This window comes from Podarcis raffonei, chromosome 17, assembly GCF_027172205.1.
Source record: "Podarcis raffonei isolate rPodRaf1 chromosome 17, rPodRaf1.pri, whole genome shotgun sequence".
Lineage (NCBI taxonomy): Eukaryota > Metazoa > Chordata > Lepidosauria > Squamata > Lacertidae > Podarcis > Podarcis raffonei.
Window position 1 is genome coordinate 21,593,196 of NC_070618.1, and position 25,278 is coordinate 21,618,473.

The 25,278-nt window shown below is 42.9% G+C and overlaps 1 protein-coding gene across 1 annotated transcript; it reads right to left on the reverse strand.

The window, feature by feature from the left end:
• Nucleotides 1-575: 575 nt before the first annotated feature.
• On the reverse strand, nt 576-13,013 carry LOC128405378 (uncharacterized). The gene is made up of 9 exons (XM_053371926.1): nt 12,652-13,013; nt 12,510-12,560; nt 12,364-12,402; nt 11,280-11,397; nt 9,842-9,886; nt 8,555-8,655; nt 6,371-6,433; nt 4,101-4,274; nt 576-1,155 (listed from the first exon to the last, which is right to left on the reverse strand). Exons 1-9 carry the CDS (start codon nt 12,706-12,708, stop codon nt 1,132-1,134), a joined length of 672 nt encoding a protein of 223 aa, XP_053227901.1. The 5' UTR covers nt 12,709-13,013; the 3' UTR covers nt 576-1,131.
• Nucleotides 13,014-25,278: the final 12,265 nt, after the last annotated feature.

Genomic DNA, 25,278 nt, shown 5'->3' on the forward strand with positions numbered 1-25,278 from the left:
AGAGGGAAGATCTGATCATTGTCCTTTGTTTCAGTCCATGCTGACTCCACTCCCATATGCAAGTTCTTTGTGATCTTGATTGTCTTCTGTCTGGGATCATCAGGGTTGGCATAGCAACTGGGCAGGGCTCCTGTGGATGTGCTGGGATGGTGAAGGGATTATGGCTGACCAGAACCAAGCCACCCCCCTTTGATAGTCCTTGTCATATGCAGTAAAATAAAAATGGAACAGTGCAAATCCGATGTATGGTTGATTTTTCTATGAATTTATAACAGAAGTGTGGCGTATGTAGTGTGTGAGTGTGAGTGTGTGTGAAGTTTGTACAAACAGAATGATTGGGGTGGGGGGGTTCCTGCTACAGCTGAAAGGGGTTCAATCTCAGACTTGTTCACCATTGGGTGATGTCCAACTGAGCAGTACCCGGAGTAGACCCATTGAAATCAACAGACTTTTCACAACCACATTGCTTTAAACAGACCTACTCTGAATACAAGTAACACTATATATTACACACTGAGTGTTTTTTTCCATAGAGTTATGGACTCAGAGTGTTGAGAAATAACTGACAATAAACATTGCTTTAAGATACTTTTATTGAAAATATGCACATTCAACCTTTCCATTAAGAGATCTACAACTATAATACAGGTTGTATAAAAATATAAAAATAAAAACAGTTAAATTTAAGAAGGCAAAAAAAATCAGTAGCCAGCAAAAATTAAGACAAATCTTTCATCAAATTTTATGCAGCTTTCAAATAGCATCCAGAGAAAGTTAGTGTTGCAGTCATTTCAGAGGGCCATAATGGAAGAGCTTTTTCTGATCTCCTTAGGGAGGTTGTTACAAAGCCTTGGGGCCATTACAAAGGCTCCTAAGCTGTTACCAGATTCTATCTTGCACAGCAAAGGAAAACAATAAGAGGATTTTAATCAGCATAAAGAGATAAGATATACTAGTCCCAGTTCTTTAAATGTATTAGAAAGTAATTAAGTGCACAGTACAACAAATTGTCATTCTACATCAAATTGAATAAATACTATACTTGGTTATTTCAAACACAGAGTTACAAAAACAGGTGGTGTAATGTGGGATTTTTCCTTCTCTTACTTGAACATATGCAGTTGCAAACTTTCATTGCTGGACAGCTTTTCTGAGCTGTTAAAATACAGAAAGAGTCATAAATACAGGTTCTGTGCATGAAGACTACTACGATACCAAATTTGAAATTCTAAACATAAATAGGGAAAACACTGGAACTTACTTCTGAGTAACCATAGCTGGAACTGGATAGCAAATTGAATGCAACTATGAATTATGCATCTAGCAAGCAGTAACACACACACCCCAAATAAAACCAACTTCAGGTGCCCTAGTTTAATCCCACCCTCCTCCAATACACTATCTCCACATCTACCTCTTATGTTCTGCAATGGCAGTAAACCATTCACTTGAAACCAAGGACTTAATTCTCCTCACCCTTCAAGAACCTATCTAGCAGCCTGCTCTTGCCTTCCTATTCCACCTGTGAGTTTACTGCATGCAGAGACTTGACGGAAGGAGTCGGTGCTAGAATCTCTTAAGGCAGCCTTCAACTAGGTCCCCATCCACTCCAGCCAGCATGGCTAATTGTCAGGGATGTTGGGAGTTATCATCTAAAATATCACAGTGCACAAGTGACAGCAGTAGGAGTGTATGAACGGAGGCAGCATAGTTGGAGTGGGGAGAATTAAACTAGAGCATTTTACATACAGGATTTGAGCCATCGGCTTCAATCATCTAGATCAAAGGCAGGGAACTAGATCTGTTATGCTATGTTACTTTTTATTCATATGCTGTGTTTCAGTCAAAAGAATGAAGGTAAGGATCTGATAGGTGAAACAGACCATTATCTTCCCTACTCCTTGTTGGGAAAATTCGACCAGTAGGAAGGGCCACTCACCTGTCAAATCCCTGACAACAGATGATGGGATGCTTTGAAGTCCCCATGAATGCTTGAAACTTCAAAGCACCACACAGGGGCTGGAGGACCTGGTATGGGGAAAACTGCATTATGGCAAAAGTGGAACCCATGGCAGGCCAAATTAGGTCCACGGAGGTTCTTTATCCCAGACATAAAGTGACAGACTATGTCCCCTCTATGACATCAGATAGCCAGGTTGTTTCTAGAAAAAGTCAATACTGAGGAATTAACCTTTAAAAAGTTTACACAAAGGAAAGAAGTTGGAAGTCACCAGCTGAAGGGGAAACGAAGAAACAAGGATTCTCCCAGATGCAGAGGGTGTGGGCATACACACACACACACACACACACACACACACACACAAACACACACAATTTCACCTGCAGTGCTCCTGGCCTTCCTCGAAAAGCACAAATGGGCATACTTCTACAAAGGATGCACACAAGCAAGATTCTCTTCTAAACTGCTTTCCTGGGATTAATATTGTTTGTATTAATATTATTTATTCCTCAAACAGATAAAATAACAGGGAGCTAGGGGTGCAAAATTCACCCAGTCCTGGCTTTGTTGCAATCCGCACTATTTCTGATCTGCTACAGTTCAGATTCCGCCAAAACCTACATTCCTACGCTATCCTCCTCGCTATCTGCTATAGCTAAAATTTGCACAACTGATTTCAATGGAAGGTAAACATGCTTGCAGACAAAAAGAACAGAATACTGGTCATATTTGCTCATGTGACTTCCGTTCCTGACCTCTAACAAACATGCAGATTGTGGGGATTTCTGCTCCCTTTTCTGTTTCCAATGGAATTCTCCAGCACCCCTACAGGAAGCCCACTTGATGCTTTAGCTGGGATTCCTGCATTGAAGGGAGTTGGACTAGATGACGCTTGGGTCCCTTCCAACTCTAAGATTCTATGATTATATGGCACTTGGCTAAGAGGTTGCACAGGCATTCCAGAATCAGCACCCAATGAACTATGGCAACTTTGTTGCTTGGGTGTAACTGAGCAAGAGCAGTTGGCCCATCCCAATGTTTGCACACAGTATCAGTGGGCACAGTTTATGCTGTGGGTGTGGTAAGGCAGACTGATAGCAGTGCAGGATATCAGTACAGGATATTTGCATAAATTTGTTCACATGCTCCCTCATTTTTGGCCCATTTCTCTGCCCTGATGTCACTGCTGACATCCTTACAGTGTTTTTTTTATTTTTATGTTGCCCCCCATGGTCCTAGTCAGGCTTCATGTGGTGGTGGTGGGGCAGAACCTCAGTTATTTAAGTAGTTTTATTGTTTGGGGGGAAGCTGCCTCTCCCCCAGCTATGCCCATGGTTGCCCTAATGCTATTCTTCCCTCAATCCTCAGCTTTCAAAGACAGGGCGATCTGATGCCTCCCCACATCATAAGCTGCCAATTATAGGGAAAGATTTGGAAATAAACTAAGATAAAGGTAAAGTAGAGGAACCCTGGACAGTCCAATCAAATTTGACTATGGGGTGCAGCACTCATCTCTGCTTTCGAGCCAGTGTTTGTCCGCAGGCAGCTTTTCCAGGGTCATGTGGCCAGCATGACTAAACCACTTCTGGTGCAATGGACGGTACCTATTTATCTACTCACACTGGTATGCTTTTGAACTGCTAGGTTAGCAGGAGCTGGGACAGAGCAACGGGAGCTCACCCTGCCATGCGAATTCAAACTGCTGACCTTATATCAGCAAACCCAAGAAGCTCAGTGGTATAGACCACGGTGCTACCCATGACCCTGTCAGTCAGCACAGGTTAACGGCTCTAGATATTATGGATGGGAGGGGGAGATCTAACTTGTACATCTGGTCTGTCGTTGCAAAGCCCTAAAAGAAGGGTGGCAATAAATTGCCAACCATTGCAACATATGACGCTACCTTGCACCAAGGCAGACACTTGGTACATCTACAATGGCTAATAGCAGCTCTTCAAGGTGTGAGTCTTTTCTAGCCCTACCTGGCAATGCTGGAAATTGAACCTGGGACCTTCTGCGTGCAAGGCAGATGTTCTACCACTAAGCCACAACCCCTCCCCATGGCTTCTGCCCTTCTGCTACACTTGCATGTCAAAACATTGCAAGATCTTGGGAGTGCCTTTATTTATCAGTTTCTCACCCTGAAGCGGAATATTGATCCATCCGTCACATCTGTGTCTCTGTACTTTAGAAACAGTGTCCGACTCGCGTGAATATAGTGTGTTGTATCTTCAGGGCACTTAAGCTGTACCACTTCTCCATTTTTTTCTTTATCCATGAAGAAAAGATGACATTTTAGATCATCTGCACTTAGCTATGGAAATACCAAAATATAGATTATTAAGATTATTAAAGAAAAGAAAAGGACAAATATTAGCAGGGTACCGTTATATGTTCAACTAAAATGAGTTTTTTAAAAACACCATGCCCTGGGGAATTTTCTAGAGTACCACTTTCAATGGCGCTGCAATTCCTTCCTTATACCAGAGGAAGAAGGTTCACTGTCTCCCTTGCACTTTAGATATGCATTTTGTTGCATGTGCACTCTGGGAAAACATACACCGCTGGCCAATCTGTTGCCTCTGGAATTTTTTTATGGAGGCACATCCATTTCTCAGCACTACACCAACTTCCCATACAAATCGGTGATTACTGACCACTCTTTAACCAGTTTCCTAGCTTTTTGTTCAGCTAGGGCTTCACTCGAGGGTCTGTACACTTCTAGAGCCTGAGAGTACACAGTTCTGCCATTTTATCCTCGCAACAGCCCTGTGACGTAGGTTCGGTTGAAAGACTGACTGGTGCAAGATCACCTACCAAGCTTCATGGCCAAATAGGGATTTGGACCCAAGTCTCCCCGGTCAACTGTTTAATATCTAACACTAAGTAGCATTTTAGCCGAATAGTTAATCCTTTCTCAGGTTGAATCCTGACAAGACAGAAGTACTGTTTTTGGGGGACAGGGGGTGGGCTGGTGTGGAGGACTCCCTGGTCCTGAATGGGGTAACTGTGCCCCTGAAGGACCAGGTGCGCAGCCTGGGAGTCATTTTGGACTCATAGCTGTCCATGGAGGCGCAGGTGAATTCTGTGTCCAGGGCAGCTGTTTACCAGCTCCATCTGGTACGCAGGCTGAGACCCTACCTGCCCGCGGACTGTCTCGCCAGAGTGGTGCATGCTGTAGTTATCTCCCGCTTGGACTACTGCAATGCACTCTATGTGGGGCTACCGGAAACTACAACTAATCCAGAATGCGGCAGCTAGACTGGTGACTGGGGGCGGCCACCGAGACCACATAACACCAGTCTTGAAAGACCTACATTGGCTCCCAGTACATTTCCGAGCACAATTCAAAGTGTTGGTGTTGACCTTTAAAGCCCTAAATGGCCTCGGCCCAGTATACCTGAAGGAGCGTCTCCACCCCCATCGTTCTGCTCGGACGCTGAGGTCCAGCGCAGAGGGCCTTCTGGCGGTTCCCTCATTGCGAGAAGCAAAGCTACAGGGAACCAGGCAGAGGGCCTTCTCGGTAGTGGCGTCCGCCCTGTGGAACGCCCTCCCATCAGATGTCAAAGCGATAAACAACTACCTGACATTCAGAAGACATCTTAAGGCAGCCCTGTTCAGGGAAGTTTTTAATGTGTGACATTTTAGTTTATTTTTGGTCTTTGTGGAAGCTGCCCAGAGTGGCTGGGGAAACCCAGCCAGATGGGCGGGGTACAAATAATAAATTATGATGATGATGATGATGATGATGATGACAACACATGAGTCTTCACTCACAAGCCTCCTGTGCTTCTTCCAAGTAAGACTAAAGCTGCAATCCCAAGCCCGCTTATATCGAAGTAAGCCCCATTGAAGTCAATAGGGCTTACTTCTGAGTAGTCATGGGTGCTTTCTACCCTGTACATTTAAAGCACTCTCATGCCACCTTCTGGCGGTTCCCTCATTGCAAGAAATGAAGTTACAGGGAACCAGGCAGAGGCACCCGCCCTGTGGAACACCTTCCTATCAAATGTCAAGGAAATAAACAGTTATCTGACTAGAAAACATCTGAAGACAGCCCGGTATAGGGAAGCTTTTAATGTTAGAGGTTTTATTGTGTTTTTATATATTTTCCTGGAAGCCGCCCAGAGTGGCTGGGGAACCCAGTCAGATGGGTGGCATAATAATAATAATAATAATAATAATAATAGGACTATGAGGAGCATGAAACAGTATAGCATATAGCAAGCCTGTACCACTTATGATTATAAAATTGAATGCAGCTTTTGAGCTATGTAAAGTATGTACCTAGTAGGTAGATATTGATAGTGAATTGTGCTCAGTTTGGTGGGTCACAAATTGTACAGACCTGGCATAAAGCATTTCTAAGTGTTCATGTTCTTCAGAAAAAAATATTGGTTGATCTCATACCTTAGTGATATCAAACCTTTTGCCCTTAGTATGTGGCTTATTCGGCATATCACATGAAAACACCTGCAAAGAAAAGACCTCTTAGTTTCAGAATGCTTTGGGAAAATATGGGATACCAAAATAATGACTAGATTGGACATAGTGTAGAAGAACAAACAAACCAACAGATTTTTAAAATGATGGTCGTTATCAACTACATATTTTGAAAATGTTGTTTGCTATGGATTTGGACATCTCCAAAGAAATCATAATCAAATTTTGTATGATCAGGAGATCAAGGAGCAGGTTTCCATCTATGTTTGGATACAATTCAACACCATTTAGTATCATGATGCCAGATTTAACCTTTCAAAATTGCACTGGGTTTTTGGCTTCTTAGAATTCCTGAGCAATGACAGGTACTAGGCTGCTAGTTTTACTACATATGGGAATGATAAATTCCTGGACAATACAGCTCTTTATAATCTTTTTGTACTGTAATAATGCTGTTTCATGCACCGCATCATATAGATAGATAGACGATAGATAGATTTGTGCTTTGAAAAATACAAATAAATAAATCTGTTAGTCTTAAATTAGTGCCGCAAGACTGTCATTTTTGCTGCAAGATTGTAATGGGGTACCTCTCTGGAAATGGCTCCATGTAGTTAATTCTGCTGAGACTTTCAGTGCAAATAGGCCCTCATCATATTACCTTTCCATTTGTTGAAGTGTTGGGGCATCACTCTTTTCTCAAAGGATTTAAGCAATCCACCATCTTACTGGGCACAACTCTAAGGCTTCCTCACTAATTTGGGGGCCCTTAAATTCATGTAAATTGGCCAAACATTAATAATGTCAAGGAAGCCTCATCTATAACTTGCTGTAGGGATATAAGATGAATTTTCTGGCATCTTCTTGGAACTAAAGGCAGGTGAGAAATCTGTCTGAGACAGCAATGGAAGCTTTTCTTCCAATGTAAGTAGCAGGTGCAGGAGGACTGCAACAGGGAGCAAAAGGTTGGTGCCTCTATACACCTGCGACAAGGTTCAAAGGTGGATTGGCACATCTGCTACTTCTTAAAATCTATTGACACAGTTAACTATTTTTATGAATGGTGCCATATTTAGTTTGGTCCTAAATCAACATCAGGGATGCAAGTGGCGCTGTGGGTTAAACCACAGAGCCTAGGACTTGCCGATCAGAACGTTGGCAGTTCAAATCCCCGCAACAGGGTGAGCTCTGGTTGCTCGGTCCCTGCTCCTGCCCACCTAGCAGTTCAAAAGCACGTCAAAGTGCAAGTAGATAAATAGGTACCGCTCCAGCGGGAAGGTAAACGGCATTTCCATGCGCTGCTCTGGTTCGCCAGAAGCGGCTTAGTCATGGTGGCCACATGACCCGGAAACTGTACGCCGGCTCCCTCGGCCAGTAAAGCGAGATGAGTGCTGCAACCCCAGAGTCAGTCATGACTGGACCTAATGGTCAGGGGTCCCTTTACCCTTTACCTTTAAATCAACATCATCTGGATTTGTCAAGTTTGGCCAGTGTCAGTGACCAGAAAAAGGGCAAAAGTGTGATTGTCAGGGAACTGCCATCAGCTCAGAGGCGAGAGGCGGAAGGGCAACTGGGTTACAGGGAGCCTCCAAAGATCGTGAGAAGCAGTACTTCCTCCGCGGAGGAGGGAAGCCCCGCCTCTAGTGAGGAAGGGATGAAGGGCTCAGAGGATGTAAGAGAGAGCCAAGACACCTTGCATGAGCAAAGCGGGGGGGGGGGGAGGCAGGTCCCCCTTATCCACGCCCTCTTGCGCAGTAGGTTTACACACAGAGAGGGGAGGCGTCGGATGGGGGTCAAGAAAGTACTCTGCTGGGGAAAGTTTAAGGACCGCCAACTCTCAGATTCTGCTAGTGACTGAGCAAGACATGGAATTGAGACGTTCTGCACTGTATATGTTTTTGCACCAATAATAAAGCCTTTGAAAAGACCAGTGGGGATCTTGCCTGTTCGCTCTTGAGCAACCATGCCGGTAGGCATAACAGTGATCAATAAAGAATCACACAGCTACCATTTAAGGCCTGTCTTGGGCAAACATATTTCAAGTTAAATGCATATTTTAATCAGAACGTGCAGATTACTTTCTACCTTCTGCCTGCATTTCTGTGATGCTCAGTCCCCATCCCATCTCAGACATAAACAGACTTGGGTTACCTTCAGTTGCTTGTGGTCAATGTCTTTGGTCAGCACCAGCAATTTGTTTTGTTCATCGGACACTTGGCTAAAAGTAACTAGAAACCTGCCACGACCTGGGCCTAAAAAAAGAGGGGCATAAGAAGGAATTGCCGTGCAACGTAATAGATATAACAGGATTTATGTATAAATTTATAATAGAATTTAAAATACTGGAGCTAAGGTAATTATCCATTGGAATATATATATATTCTGTGGAGACACAAGTGAAACAACGTAAGTTCAATGTTCCAAAAATGGTTGGGAGCACAGAGACTGAGTGCAAAACATGCTAAAGCAATGGCAGCAAAGTCCACAGATAATGTGGTGCAATGGTTAGAGTGTTGGACCAGGGGCTAGGATGCTCACTCGGTGACCTGGGGTCAGTGAATGCTTCTCAGCCTAGCTTACCTCACGGGGCTATTGTGGGGATTAAATGAGGGGGGGGACCATATATGCCACTGGGAGCTCCTTGAAGAAAAATGTGGGATAGAAGTACAATAAATAAATAATAATAATATTCAAAAAAAGGCAGCTTGGGACTAGGGTCTGGTGTATCACTATGTTTGGGACAAATAAAGGACTTTCCTCCAGGTCAAACTGGCAATGACACCAAGAGGGTTTTTGGTTTTTATTTTGTCCCACCTTATACAGTGTATGGTTAGCTCATTGATTTTAATTGTCCCAAGCCAATTGTTTTGTTTTCCCAAACTTTCTTTTTTTCTTGTTGTATATCTGGTGTCTGTTTGTGGCCTAGATTGCATGGCTTGATCTGCTGCGTTCGATGGATGTCACACAGAACAAGGGACTTCTCATTTGATAGGCCACAGTACAAGCCTGCCAGACTAATCTTTACAGATTATTTATCCGGAAATGTCTCAGTCTTCAGAGCTGTGAGGCAACCTGCAATATACTTTTATGGCACAATTACTGCTTTGGACATTTAACGTACTGACTAGGAGCATGGATTGGATAATGGATGTTACTCTTAAAGTTAAGATGATACCTCACTTCTCAAGTGTTGCGGCTGCTTGCATCTTGCTCCCTTATTTCACTGCTTAGAAAATGGACATTTTGCTCTTAAGCCTCTATCACACATTCCTGGTATAAGAGGGGTAAATTGGCTTCACTGTAGGGGATAATTAAGGACTCATGTGGGAGGCAGCCCCGCTTTCAAAGAGTCATGGTGCACATTTTTCAATTGACCTTTAAATAAAAAACAGAATTAAACAAAAAAACAAACCTGGATCACTGTCACCCAATTCTTACCTTGAACACGGAAGTAATGGACCCAGGTAGTCATCCATCTGATATCTAAATATAATACACATCAAAGTGTTAACCGTCTAACTTGTCATCTATCATTCCACTATAATATAGCAATGAGTGGTAATATTCTCATGCCCCATCCCTCCATTGATTAGGCTACTTAGCAATGAAGTAGTAAACCTCTGGGCTCTACCATTTCAGAAAGCATGTAAAAGTTCCTATGACTAAAAGCCCCTCCTGCTGTATGGTGGCCAGGGAAGTCATGCTTAGTCATAACAAGGAAATGGTGTGGTCTTTATAGATTTACTCAAAGGACAGATCATTCCTTTTGTATTCTTTCTCTCATAATAACTGCATTTGCTTCCTGTAATAAAATGTTCAGGATGTATTGTCCTGAACATTTTATTACATGTATTGTCATCATGATTTGCTTGTTTGTTAAAAGGGTTGCTTGTCTGTTAAAAGGGTTGCTTTGCTAAACTTGTATCCAGCCTTTACATCAAATGGTCTAATGGTGGCTAACAAGAAGAATACGACATCATAGCAATAATATATTTAAAAACATAAAAACGAGGCAACTATTTAGAGAATTGCATTTGCTATTGACATTAACCATAACTAGTTTGACCCTTAGCGTTTAATGTTAAGGGTTTGTTTTCAATAGTGTTCTAGGCTTAACCAGAAGAAAGTAGGGAGAGAACTCTCTGGTTTCAGGGGTGGAGAAGGCAAACCCATCCCTTTCGCTCCTGAAAGTTCTTTTGTTTGATATGGGGGGGGGCAGCCGCAATGGCACCCCACCGGGATCGTGGTGCGGGGGCAGTGCGCTCTCCCCGCCCGCCTCTTCCTCCGCCAGTGCCTCCATTAAGAATAGAGGATGCCTGCCTGTTGTCTATCATTACTTTCCAAGTGCAAGAGTGAATCTGCCTCTTATTTATGAAATAAAGAAGTGTATAAGCAAACGTTGCAAAACAGAAAAAAATATACCAACTTGTCTCATTCTGCATCAATTTTGCGTTACTGAAATGCTTGATATTTTCAGAGGTTCATGTGCTTTTAAATTATATTCCTCTAGTAGGGGAACTAACATTGAAGCAACAAAAGTGGACTTTGCAAGTGCTTGCACTTTGAGCCTTGTACACAGTGATTGGAGGACCTCACAGTCGTGGCTAAATTTGTGCATATTTACCGTAATACAAACGTCAATTTTGTGTGGATATCAGTCTGAACATTTGGAGGGCTTATATTAACTTAGATGTTAATATTAACTCAGATGTTTAACTTCAGATGTCTGTACTGATTGTTATTGCATTCAGATTGTGAACTGATGTTGTTATTCGTATTATGCATGTACTATTTTTTATTTTATTGTCTTTCATCCCCTCCCCCTTTTCTGTTCAACTTGCAAATAATAAAAAAAGACTACATAGAAACAACATACCATTTTTTTGCTGGAGCCTAGAGAGAGAGATTCCATTCACATCAAACTTCACTACTTCATTGCCCTCTGTTAAGAATAAACATTCTTCTTGGCAGAGAAACTTATACTTTGTTGCTGCCTGAGAAAAACAGAAAAACCTGCCATGAAATACATGTTTTCTGTCATATTGCCCAGATAGTAATAGCTGTGTCTTTACAAAGCAGTGTAACCGTAAAAGCTAGAGGGACACATTCCACAAACAGAGGCAATGTGAGGGGCTCCTTGAGTCATTTTTATGTGTAGAGACATGTTCCGCATACCACAAATCTGCTGAAGTGTGGGAGATTTTTTTTTTTAATGTATAATGCAAGTTGAATGTATGATCTAGGAGCTGAATTTATAGGAACATTTCTGCATTAGCTAATAAATCTAACTCCTACAATGTTTTGCCTTAGAACCTTATTCCTACAAGTCTTCTTTCAAAACAAAGTGATGTTGTGCTTTATTATCCCAACGTAATGGATGAAGACCCAATCTTCCTATTGGAGGACTGCATTTCCTTCTTAAAAAAAAAACAGGCTAGTTATGTATGCCAGTGCTGAAAAGGAAGGAATATAGTTTGTAAATAACCAGATCTCTATCTATCCATATGCATAGATGCATATACACAGAGGCATTTGTCTATATCACGAACGGATTTTGCTGCAGGGAGAAAGAAGAACCCTGTGAGATCTGCTTAAAAAGGATTGCATATACACTCCTGTATTTGATGCTTTGATAATGATAAATAAGGATTGACAGCACTGATGTGTGAATGTCAGTGTTAAACAAATTTTGAACATTCACTGTAATGTATGCATATCTTGCTTTATAGTGTAGTGCTACTGTTTTTTTCTGTCGAGATATGCATTTCCTAAGAAGGTATGGCTGCATAATGGTCACTTTAAAAACACTACCAAATGCATGAAAGGCAGCTACAAATCTTGCCAAAACAGAAATGTTTTCATTATTACTAAGCTATTTGCGGGACGCTACATGATAACCTAGTAAATATTTAGTGCCATATCTGTGCTGTGCAGAAGTGACAATTCATTCTCATTCTTACCTTCTTTCTATATCTGCAGCTTTCTTCCACTTGCTGTTCCTAAAATAAAGGAAAACAAGTAGTTCAACAAAAACAAAAAACCAGAATCAGAAAATTATCAGAAAACTTTGTGGTACATAGAAGTGAGAATTTGTTCTTGTATTTACGTTACTTGTCGTTCTTTGGCATCGTTTTCTCAGTTCCATTCTTGTGCTGGGCTAAAAGAAATCAAGTAACATTTATTTGCATGCATTCGCCGCTTTACAATTTCCATGCTGTACTAAAGTGAGAATTCATTCTCCTACTCACGCTATCTGTAGGTCTCTGCCTTTGCTTTCTGCTTCTCATCTTGGTGCTGGCTGACATCGTTGTGTGGCTTACTGGAGCAGCACAACGAATTTATTCACTTGAAATGTGACTCAGAAACGTGGCTCAGGGCCAGTGGAATTGTGCAAGCAAGGCATGCTGATGCCTGCTGTCTACATAAAATGTCCAGGAAAAAGAATAGCCACAAATAAATTACCGGAATTCACTTTCCAATAGCCTTTTCTCCCTCTCTGCACCGGCCACATGGTATAGGTGGCCTGCCAGGAGGATGTGGGAACTCTCCGGGAATTGACAAAGGGGCTACCATGGTGCTGAATGATCCTGGAAAGAAACATCCCCAGGGAGAATGCGCAGCCAAAGGCAAATCAGCAACCGAGAGCAAGAGCATCACACCTTCTGTTAAGTTGTGGGTGAACATATCAGACGACACAGTGATTCTTCAAACAGCTCTTGTTTATTCACAGGCCAGGACAGAACTGAACTGAAGGGTTCAGTCAGCCTGCTTATATAGAGCTCCAGTACAATGTAACTGTAACAATTTTCTAAAACTATCCAATCACTGAACTTCACTTTCAATCCCTTATTTGCATAACTATCTACAGTATCCCCCTGCTGGCCCAGGGTGAGAACTTCAGTACATAACACCCTTGAATAGCAAACTTGAGAGGTGGGAGTGAGTGCTGACAGAATTGTAGCCAAAGGAGGCACAGTCGAATCATAGCTGTCAACCTTCCCTTTTTTTGTGGGAAATTCCCTTATTCCAGCGCTGTTTCCCACTGCTTCCCACTGCTATCCCAGATTGTTAGATATCCCATAGACTGTCCCCAGGACAGGTGAGGCTGCTGATCCCTTATTTTCAAGGTTGCTGATCCCTTATTTTCAAATCTGAAAGTTGACAGCTGTGAGTAGAATAGAATAGTGGTACCTCGGGTTACATACGCTTCAGGTTACAGACGCTTCAGGCTACAGACTCCGCTAACCCAGAAATAGTACCTCGAGTTAAGAACTTTGCTTCAGGGTGAGAACAGAAATCATGCTCCTGCAGCGCGGCGGCAGCAGGAGGCCCCATTAGCTAAAGTGGTGCTTCAGGTTAAGAACAGTTTCAGGTTAAGAACGGACCTCCAGAACAAATTAAGTACGTAACCAGAGGTACCACTGTAGAATAGAATTTATTATTTATACCCCGCCCATCTGGCGGGGTTTCCCCAGCCACTCTGGGTGGCTTCCAACAGAGTATTAAAATACAGTGGTCGGTTAAACATTAAAAGCTTTCCTAAAGAGGGCTGCCTTCAGATGTCTTCTAAAACTCTGGTAGTTGTTCTTCTCTTTGACATCTGGTGGGAGGGCGTTCCACAGGGCGGGTGCCACTACCGAAAAGTGAGAAACAAGAGGGAGGAGGCTGTTAGAGAAGCCCTTAGATTTGCAGAATCTGTTAGAGAAGCCCTTAGATTTGCAGAATTTGCAAATTTTAGAGAAGCCCTTAGATTTGCAGAATTCCAAACAATCTTTTTATTTTTAAAGAACCTAAGGGGGCATTCTCCCCATTCCCCCCCAAAAAAGAAATGCACACAGTTTAATGAAGACTGAGCATGATCAGCAACCAAGGAAGGTTGACTGGCAGTTGCAAATTAAAATAAAATGCCTCCACCTACTGAATTCAGAGAAGTACCGTATTTTTTGCTCTATAAGACTCACTTTTTCCCTCCTAAAAAGTAAGGGGAAATGTGTGTGCGTCTTATGGAGCGAATGCAGGCTGCGCAGCTATCCCAGAAGCCAGAACAGCAAGAGGGATTGCTGCTTTCACTGCGTAGTGATCCCTCTTGCTGTTCTGGCTTCTGAGATTCAGAATATTTTTTTTCTTGTTTTCTTCCTCCAAAAACTAGGTGCGCCTTGTGGTCTGGTGCGTCTTATAGAGCGAAAAATACGGTAGGCTCCTGCAATATTATTGAAGGGGGAAGACTTGTAGCAAGTAGCCTCATCCACTACCCCATCAGCTTCCAAACAATGCCCATTCAATACGTCTAGAGAGTCAACACCATAGCTGTCAACTTTCAGTTTTGAAAATAAGGGAACAGCAGCCTCATCTGTCCCAGGGACAGTCTACGGGATATCTTAACAATCCGGGAAGCAGCAGGAAACAGCACTGGAATAAGGGAATTTCCCGCAAAAAAAGGGAAGGTTGACAGCTATGGTCAACACCCACTCTTAGTACTATAATAATAACATTATTATAATTTATAATTTCTACCTCACCGATCTGGCTGGGTTTCCCCAGCCACTCTGGGTGGCTCCCAACAGAATATGAAAAACACCATAAAACATCAAACATTAAAGACTTTCCTAAATGGGGTTGCCTTCAGATGTCTTCTAAAAGTCAGGTGGTTGTTTATTTCCTTGACATCTGATGGGAGGGTGTTCCACAGGGTGGGCGCCACTGCAGAAAAGGCCCTCTGCCTGGTTCCTGTAACTTCACTTCTCGCAGCGAGGGAACCGCCAGAAGACCCTCGGAGCTGGACCTCAGTGTCTGGACTGAACAATGGGGGTGGAGATGCTCCTTCAGGTATACTGGGCCGAGGCCATTTAGGTAAGGTTACCAGATTTTTTCCAATGAATCCGGGGACACTTTTCAACTTCCTACTAAATAGATGGATTTTGTCAGGGGACTGATTTGTAAATCTGGGGACTGTCCCCGGGAAACGGGGACGTCTGGTAACCTTACGTTTAAGGCTTTAAAGGTTAGCACCAACACTTTGAATTGTGCTTGGAAACTAGCTTGCTAAGAGGCCCAAAGTAGGGATCTGGGGTGAAATACTGTAGGCTTTAAAGGCTTTAAAGGTTAGCACCAACACTTTGAATTGTGCTTGGAAACTAGCTTGCTAAGAGGCCCAAAGTAGGGATCTGGGGTGAAATACTGTAGGTGTTAAGTTGTGGGTGAATATATCAGACAACACAGTGACTCTTCAAACAGCTCTTGTTTATTCACGGGCCAGAACAGAACTGAACTGAAGGGTTCAGCCAGCCTGCTTATATAGAGCTCTACTAGGACGCAACAGTAACCATTTTCTGTAACTATCCAATCACTGAACATCACTTTCGATCCCTTATTTGCATATGTGGACCTGAACTATCTACAGTATCCCCCTGCTGGCCCAGGGTGAGAACTTCAGTACATAACACCAGGATATTCAAAATCAGACTGAATTTGTTTTAACCAAACAAATAGATTCACAAAATGTGCAGTGTACAGTAGGGCAGTCAAACAAGCAATTAACCTACCCAAACTCTCCAAGAATGGAGATCAAACCTCTCCATTCTTAAGGAAATCAGCCCTGAGTGCTCACTGGAAGGACAGATCGTAAAGCTGAGGCTCCAATACTTTGGCCACCTCATGAGAAGAGAAGACTCTCTGGAAAAGACCCTGATGTTGGGAAAGATGGAGGGCACAAGGAGAAGGGGACGACAGAGGACGAGATGGTTGGATAGTGTTCTCGAAGCTACCAGCATGAGTTTGACCAAACTGCGGGAGGCAGTGGAAGAGGCCTGGCGTGCTTTGGTCCATGGGGTCACGAAGAGTCGGACACAACTAAATGACTAAACAACAACAACAAGTTGTGCAAAATATATTGCATGAAAAGCAGCTACTTGTGGTGCTGTAAGACCTGTTTATTGGAACACAAACAAAAATAAGAGACTTCAAGGCCTATACTTTGGGAGGCAAGAATTATATATTGCCATGGATTTACTTTGGGGCCAATTGTCATGCAAGGCATGACACAACTGATAGAGGTGGTCACCAGAGATGTGGTAGATCTTTTGATGGCATTAAATTACTCAAACTTCCACCAGAAGCAGCTCAACCTGGGATGGCTGAAGACGGCGAGGAAGGGGCTAGAGACTTATCAGATAATGGCTGGGACTATATCTTCCCCAATCTACTTTCTTGGAAGAGACGCATGAAAGCCATGGATGTTTTCTCTGACCCAAATCATCCAAGTTTCATTGAGAGAATGTTTACACTCCAAAGACATTCCAGACTGTTGGAAGTCTCACGGAAGACAATAGTAGGGAGCACACGAAAGAAAAAATAATTGCTTTGGCAATAACATCATCTTCCCTGAGATTATTCTTCCAAGAAACATGAGTGTGTTTGTTTTCCAAGTTCTGTTTAGTTCTTTACATGTGCCTCTCATTAAAGGGTCACAGTTCAAGTCAATGTGCTTAGTTAACTTCCTCAGAATGTGAATTCCTAAGAATTTTACTGTCAGGGCCAATGTTAGAAAACTTAGACTCTGATCTGTGATAATGAATTGTAAAACCCTAGTATTGTAAAACCCTAGCTTTGTTAAACCCTAGTTATTGACGTGACTTCAAGTAGGTGTGAGATAGCGTAAGGGCTACATTATCAGAAATGAGGGTCAGTACAAAACAGACACACACAAATCTTCATAAGAATATCCTCTGAGGTCTTCTGTTTCTCTCAGCATTTGCAGTAATGGTTCCAATGATCAATCAATCAATTTCCTTTATTTGACCGATAGTCAGAAATAAAACATTACACAATAATTATAAACTATAACATCATAGGGGTACATAAATAAGGTAGGGCCACAGTACTAGACCTCTCACAGATAACCCACATCAAAGCAATCAGTTATACGTTTCCGACACTTGAGTGCCAGGAAAAGGAATTTAGCCACTGACAAAGTTGTTTTCCCAGAAGACTTATTTAGCAGATATGCTGTCTGCTTTCCTCTTTGTCGGGAACTGAGCTGGGGTAAGTGTGGAGTTATAAGGTACTGTCTTAAATCGTTGTAAATGGGACAGCTCAGTAAAATGTGCTCTGTGGATTCTACCTCACCCAATGCACAGTGGCATAATCTCTGGTCATATGGGACTCTTCCATATCTTCCCTTCAGAACCGCCGAGTCAAGAACATTCAGCCTAGCCGTAGTAAATAGTCTGCGGTATTCCACGTAGTGGATATCCGCCAGGTAGCGAGCTGGAGCAGCCCGATACAACTGCTCCCCCAGAAACAACCCAGGTTTCACGCGGGCTATGTCCTCCTGCCTGGCAATATCTCTTAATCTTTGAGCGATCACCGCCTTTGCGTGGCTATACGTCATGGACTCTATATAAAGGGAGGACAACCCGCACTTCTGCACTTCCTCAACTATCTCCCCTTCCCATGGAGATTTAAAGTTATCCCTCAGAATTAAGGGGACCAAACCCACCGGTCTGAAACAGAGCTTGAGCCATAGCCATAACTTCGCTTTCAGGGCCACATACCTAAAGGCTTGACAACCGGTTTCCAATCTCATGATCACGCCTGCCACGGAGGGGGGGATCCTGAGTATGGCCCTGAGGAATTGGGTTTGGATAGATTCCAATTTTTCAAAGTCCCTACGTGAGCCCAAGGCAATGCCCACCAGCAGAAGAGGGAGGACTTTCATTTTAAAGAGTCGCAAGGCAACTTTGACAGTTTGTGCCTGTTTCTTGGAGTACAGGGTTCTAATCACCAAGGCTGCTTTGGATGCGTTCGAGGCTATGTATTCTCTGTGCGCCAAGAAGGACCTATTTGATCTTACAACCTGACCCAGGTATTTGAAGCAACTGACCTGCTCTAAAGGGATACCATTAATTGACCATAAATTAGGTTTCAGTCGAGCAGCAAAGACCATTATTTTGGTCTTGGCATAATTTAGATGGAGCTCGTGTTGGGTCTCATATTCATGAAGAGCTCAAAGCATCCTCCTTAATCCGATGGGGGAGGTAGCTAATAGGGCGGCATCGTCCGCATACAGTAGGACATTCAAGGCTCGTCCTGCCAGTTTTGGTGGATGGAAGTCAGCATTTGCCATATGCACCACTAGCGAATTAATATAGAAATTAAACAAAGCAGGGGCAAACAAACAGACCTGTCTTACCCCCCTAGTGGTGGCAACCAGATTGGAGACTAGCCCCTTACTATCTAGCCTAATCCTCAGGAGGGTATTTGTATGCAAATTAATAATCAGCAGGAGAAGGCGGCGGTCGATAGATGTCGCTGCCAATTTTGTCCATAGCTGGTTCCTGGGAATTAGATCAAAGGCCTGCTTAAAGTCTATAAAGGCGACGTGGAGGGCTTTTAGGCCATTGCCAGCGTACTTGGTGGCCAAGTGATTTAGGATTAAGATTTGGTCTGTTGTTGATCTTCCAGGGCGGAAACCCGCCTGTTCCTCTGTGATGATATTGTTGCTTTCCATCCAGGTCGTTAATTTGTTAAGTAGAAATCTTGAATAGATCTTCCCGATAACATTTAGCAGGCTAATTGGTCTAAAATTGGCCGGGTCTGTGCGCGGCCCTTTCTTGTGAATTAACACAATCAGTGCAGAGTTCCAGCTTGGAGGAAATTGTGCTGTTTTGTTTATATAAGTAAAAAGAGCTGCTAGGGCTGGACAACACCAGTCCTTATTGGCTTTAATAACATCTATGGAAATAAGATCGTCTCCGGGTGCCTTGCCCGCCTCAAATTGGCCTATAAGTGTTTCCACTTCAGAGCAGGTAACAGGATCCCACTCAGGCAAGGGGGCCAAATCTAACCTTCCTCCGCTGGCAGCGTGAGCTGCATATAAATCGGAGAAGCAGCTTTCCCAGGTGTCAGCTGAAATTTGGGGTTCTATCCTTGACAACGGTCTACCCAGGTATTGAGAAATTTGGTGCCAAAAGGAGGAGGGATTTCTATTTTCTGCAGCTTTTAGAAGGTTCTTCCAATCATTTCTTTCTGCCGCAAGCTTCTTTTCCTTTAATAGTGCTTTATACCTTCTCTTGAGGTTCATAAGGTGACTGCTAGGTGCGGGGTCATTTGATGCCCTATATGCCAAGAATTCATTATATAGGTTGTTCTTGAAGTGTCTACATTCCTCGTCAAACCACTTTTTATGAGAGAAATGGTTACTATTCATTACCGGGGCCTTAGCCAACGAAGGTTTTAGCAGTTCTACTAAATTGTCATATATTGGCAGTGGCTCAACTGCCTGAATAAGGGAGTCCCTTGTCTCTTGCAGATGGTCAGACCACAGGAGTTCATTTATCCATTGAGCCATATTGTCGGTCCATTTTAAGGCAGTGGGCCTCATCTGAAGCTGGTTATTTGTAATAGGCACACAGGAATAAGTAGCCAATTCTCCATCCAGGATCAGAGAGAGTTCTAATGGAAAATGGTCACTTTCCAACCTCGTTACCACCCTAAAGTTGGAAATTTTGGGAATTAGGTCTACTGATGTCCAAATAAAGTCTATGGTAGAGGCTCGGGAGCCTGACCAGAAAGTAAATTCGGCAGGGTAATCAGAACTGAGAGCTCCGTTTAGAAGGTGAAAATTAAGAGCCATCAAAGTTTGTCTACATTTAAAACCTGCGTATGTAGCAACACTGTCTTTAAAATTCCTGGGTAAAAGGTCTGAGGTTAAAATGGGTAGTGAAGGATATTTATTATATTTAGCAAATAATGATTTATCAGAGTGAGACAATCGGCCGTTGAAATCTCCTGCAACTAGGAAGGTGGCTTCAGGATATTTCTCTAGGAGAATTTCAAGAGTCAGTTGAATTCCCCTCCATCTTTGGTCCACCAGGTTTTTCTTATAGGTTGGGTGCAAATAAACATTAATCACCACGAACACTTCCTCCGCTGTTTGTAGCTTTACCCCCAGCATGGATGACGACTGGATGTCGATTTGTTCCACCTGCAGATTTAAGGCCAAAGAAACTAAGGTAGCCAACCCACCTTGTGGTCTACCAGGTGATAGTGAATTCTGTTGTGCATTCAGGTAGAAGCCCTTATACCCCGATAAGGAGAAGCCCTCACAAGCCCAGGTCTCTTGCAGCAAAAGAATACGAATGCCTTTTATGTAGGCGACAAAAGATGGATCCATCAGCTTAGGTTTAATGCCAGCTACATTCCAGGATAAGAAAGTAAGTAATCTCCTGATCACCCCTTCGAGTCATGCTGGGCCTTGCGGAACCAGCACGGCAGAATCCACCTGGGGATGCATGCGGCGAGGGGGGGCAATAGGCTGGAAGAAGGAAGTAATTGTAGCTTGCTTACCAGGCAATTTCCGAGCACCACTTACCGCAGCAGCAGCCATGGATTGAGGCTTAATTATTGGTAGCTGCAGGGATGGATTCTGGTGCACGGGAGTATCACTTAACGACAGGTCCATAGACTCTGCATTTAAAGTATGCTCTAAGATTGAGGGGGGTGGGCCTTTTGGATCTGCAGTTGCTGTAGGGAACATGCAGTGTAAGGCAGGTGGGAGGCATCCTTTTCGGTTTGCCTCCAAAAGAGTATTCAGTCTTGCCACAGCTTCCGAGTTTGACCAGAGGGTTGTCGAATCTTCCACTGCTCACAAGCATTTAGAAGGCACGTTTAATAACCTTTTCTATAATTTTGCTCAATACTGATGTCAGGCAGGCTGATTTATGGTTTGTCGGAATGTTTGGGTTTTGGCTATATGCAAGACAGCAGTCAGTTCATTTAGTTTTTGTTTATTCAATTTGTAAACCATCTTTCATCGCATGGATTATCACAGTTACATTTATCCAAACTAGCAAAAACCACCAAAATAACTTGGCGGCAACAAAAACGCATATAAATAAATTCAAATGCTGGTAAGTGACCCAAGCAACGTACAAAAACAAAAAAGCACTAAAACCAAGTATAACAAACAACCAATAAAGAAACTAAAAGAGAATAGACAGGTCTTACAGATCCTGTAAGATCCACTAGAGAAGGCCACAAATATCTGAAACCCTTCAAATCAAGGGAGATGACAATTGTAGTCTTTGGGGGTTGCTATGGAGAGGCTGACGAGATGGTTGGACAGTGTTCTCGAAGCTACAAACATGAGTCTGACCAAACTGCGGGAGGCAGTGGAAGACAGGAGTGCCTGGCGTGCTCTGGTCCATGGGGTCACGAAGAGTCGGACACAACTAAACGACTAAACAACAACAAATGGAGAGGCTGTTCTTGAGGTTCTAAGCTGCTTAAGGCTTCATTGGTCAAAACCAGAACTTTGAATTGATCCCAGAAACTAACTGGTAGTTCGTGGAGCCCAGCTGGCCTCTCACTGCTGGCCAGCTGTGGAAAAAGGCCAGCTTCTTTGGAAGCAAAGAGTGCAGGCGGCTATGGAACAGGCTGGGTAGACAGCTCCCTTTCTCCAGTGATAGCCTCCGCTTGCTTCAGCCTCAGAGAGATTTTAACCATGTACATGCACAATTAAAAGCTAAAGAATTCCAAAACAATTAAATATTGTTTACCTCGGCCAAGAATTCTGAAGCCCTTTTTGAAAAATACCTACCAATTCACCGAATGCACAAGGGGAGGGATTGTGCCAGCTTGCCAGACTACTGAAATTAATGACTAAATTTGTCATGCTCATTAATGTCAATGAGTCTGCTCCGAGAAAATGTTAGTTGGATATCACCCAAGATATGAATGGAGCTACTGAGTAATGTTATAGGGATGGAGAAAAAACATACGGACAGGTAGTGCTATTTCTAAGTTCAGACATCCCCAAATCCTGAAAATAGCTTTTCTGCCATGCCCCCAAATAGTTGTCCTGGCATATACTGTTAAACTGGGGTGGGGGAGGAGAACCCAGTTGGCCCAAACCTTGGCAGCAATCCCAGATTCTAAATACTTGGACTAGCCCACTAGAATGTCCATTGTTTCCTGTCAAATAGCCAAGTCATGCAAAGTCTAGAACAGGCTTCCTCAAACTCGGCTCTCCAGGTGTTTTTGGCTTACAACTCCCATGATCCCTAGCTAGCAGGACCAGTAGTCAGGGATGATGGGAACTGTAGTCTCAAAACATCTGGAGGGCCAAGTTTGAGGAAGCCTGGTCTAGAAAGTTTGTGCGACAGAATAGCAAGGATCTCACAAATATAATGAAAAAATGTAATCCACTTCTTATTATGCAGCATCCTACGAAAACATCAATCTACAGGAATGACCTGATCTTTGCTTGCCATTCAGAAGAGTATCCTCTGGCTGAGGTTTCTACAGATGAGCTTCTTGTAATATAGAGTTACTGACTCACACTTGCATAAAAGGGTCAACCTGAGCTCAAGTTGCCTTGGGCTCTCAGCAGGCTCTCAGCAGCCTCTGCCCCCACCCTTTTTGTGCTTTCTAGAACAAGCAAAAAGTCATGGGGCCATGGCTTCCTGCAAGTGAGCTGAATCTCTCAAAAAGGAATCTCTTTGCTAATCCAAAGATTGCAAGATCCTTCTTGTAAGGAAACCAAGTTCTTTTTCTTTTTAAGTCACTTGGAACCTTTCTTCTTTGATTTACTACCAGTGGATGGAGACTTGTTTGCTGTAACTTCTGGAAACTGTGTAAGGAAAATATTCACCTATTTGCCAAGCTAAGTGTGATTTATTCTAGCCTAAGTATTTTTGTGGGGATTTTTTTTAAAAAAAAAAAAGTGGGATGAGGGCAGGTGTGCTTGGAGTAATTGCCATTGTGTTTAACTTTGCTACAAGAAAGTAAGACTCTCTCTTCCGAACCTCTCTCTAACTGACCTTTCAACATAACCAGCATCCTGTGAGTCAAACTAAGCAGCCAAGGGAAAGCATGGCTATGTGTTTTGGAATGAGGAAATTGAGTGGGGTGGGGAGACATTAGGTCACACATTTGTATTTTTGCAATGTCAAACATAAGTGCAATTTCAAGTCAACCTTTTGGATTTGATTATATAGGAGCTGTATTGTTAGGGCTATTCAAATTCCATACATTTAGATCAGGAATCTCCAGCCTGCAGGTAAAATTAGGCCCACCTTGTGTCCTAACTTGGCCTATGAGGTTGTTTTCCCAAAAACACCCACCTATTTCAAAGTGCAAGTTAATTGCTGTTATGCTTGCCCTTCTTCAGCCTTGGTCTTCTGTCCTCGTTTATTTTGCTTCGCTTCAAAAGTTATCTTCTGGAGAACAGATGGGAAGTGTGTGTATATTCTGGAAGAAGCATGATTTTCTTGCAAAACTACAGAATCACACAGTGTGTCCATTTCAATCTTCTGGGACAGTGATGTACTTTTTTTTGGAAATAGCATCATTATGCCTATGAGATAGTATCTTGTGATTAAGAGCCCTATGCAAACAGTGTGACGCAAACAGAGTTTAATCACAGATTTAAGTAGGTTCAGTGCTCACAGTTTGGCTTGCTCGAGTTCTCTGGGCAATTTTCCTTCAACTGTAATTAATCCCACATTTAAGGTCAGCTTTTATTACTTAGACCCTAGCTCAAAGAGTGTCTTGAACTTAAAGGGTGTCATCAACTTTGTATAGAGCTGTGTGTGTGTGTGTGTGTGTGTGTGTGTGTGTGTGCATATAAGAGAGTGTGTCCTCCAGTGATACTAGCAAATCCATGATTTCAAGGAGAGTGCAACCTCACCCAGAACAAATGATAAATCAATTCCTGGATCTGACAACCACTTGCCAACAGGATCTCTTCCTGGAATTGAGTTCAAGTTTTTTGGGCCTTATCTAGCCTCCCATTGTAATCTGAAACTGGTCTAGGACCCACATGACCTTACTTGATTCAGATGTAACAGATAAATAGAACTGAGCATCATCAATATAATGACGCCATGCTCCAAGTCTCCCAGTGACTGCCCCAATGGCTTTATATTAGCACACACTTTGTCTTTTGCAAAGACCAACAAAGTGAGAAAGATCACCCACTTCTCCAAGTCCTCTAGCACATGGGGAAGACTTAAGAGTGGTAGGTTCAAGGGCAACCATAAATACTGGCAGACCAGAATGTCAAACATAGGATATTCTAGGTGTATAGGAAACTCTTATGGATTCCCCTTTATGGGTGCACCCAACTGTTCAGATATGACAATGCTGATGACAACCATTATGAGATTTTGCTTCCAACTAAAGAACCCCCCCTTTTTTACAGGCACCTTTAGTTTGTTATTCTGTCAGGCTTTAATTGTGCTGCTCTTGATTCTCACCCAATTTTAATAAGGGTTTTTTTATGCCAAGCTTAGTTGTGAGCATATCTGAACATCCATAATGTTGTTGAAAACTGTGCCGTCCCCTTTTTTGGTGTTTACCATTCTCCACTTCCTTTGGGAGGAGGGGCAGGGTAGAAAATTTTAAAAATAAATATTGATTTGAGGTTTTACTGAAAGTGGGCAAGAATTCGGATAAACAAATAAAAGTTGTGGAGCAGTTAACATACAATACTATGTATTGTTACATGTAGCAAAGCTAGGGGGGAGTGTGTGCTGATACACTTATATGAAGGGAGTTTAAGTTTTATGATTCTTTGCAGCCTACTACCCAGGGCATTTGTTCAGCAGGAGCTCACTGGAACTCAGTTCCGGCACCTCTCAGGCGAGCAACACTGCCATTCTAAGTGAACGAGGGAGGTGTTCATAGGGAGTACCAGCACCTCCTTTTCTAGAAAAATAGCTGCTATTCGAACCTAGCAGTTCAAAAGCACGTCAAAGTGCAAGTAGATAAATAGGTACCGCTCCGGCGGGAAGGTAAACGGCGTTTCCATGCGCTGCTCTGGTTTCGCCAGAAGTGGCTTAGTCATGCTGGCCACATGACCTGGAAAAACTGTC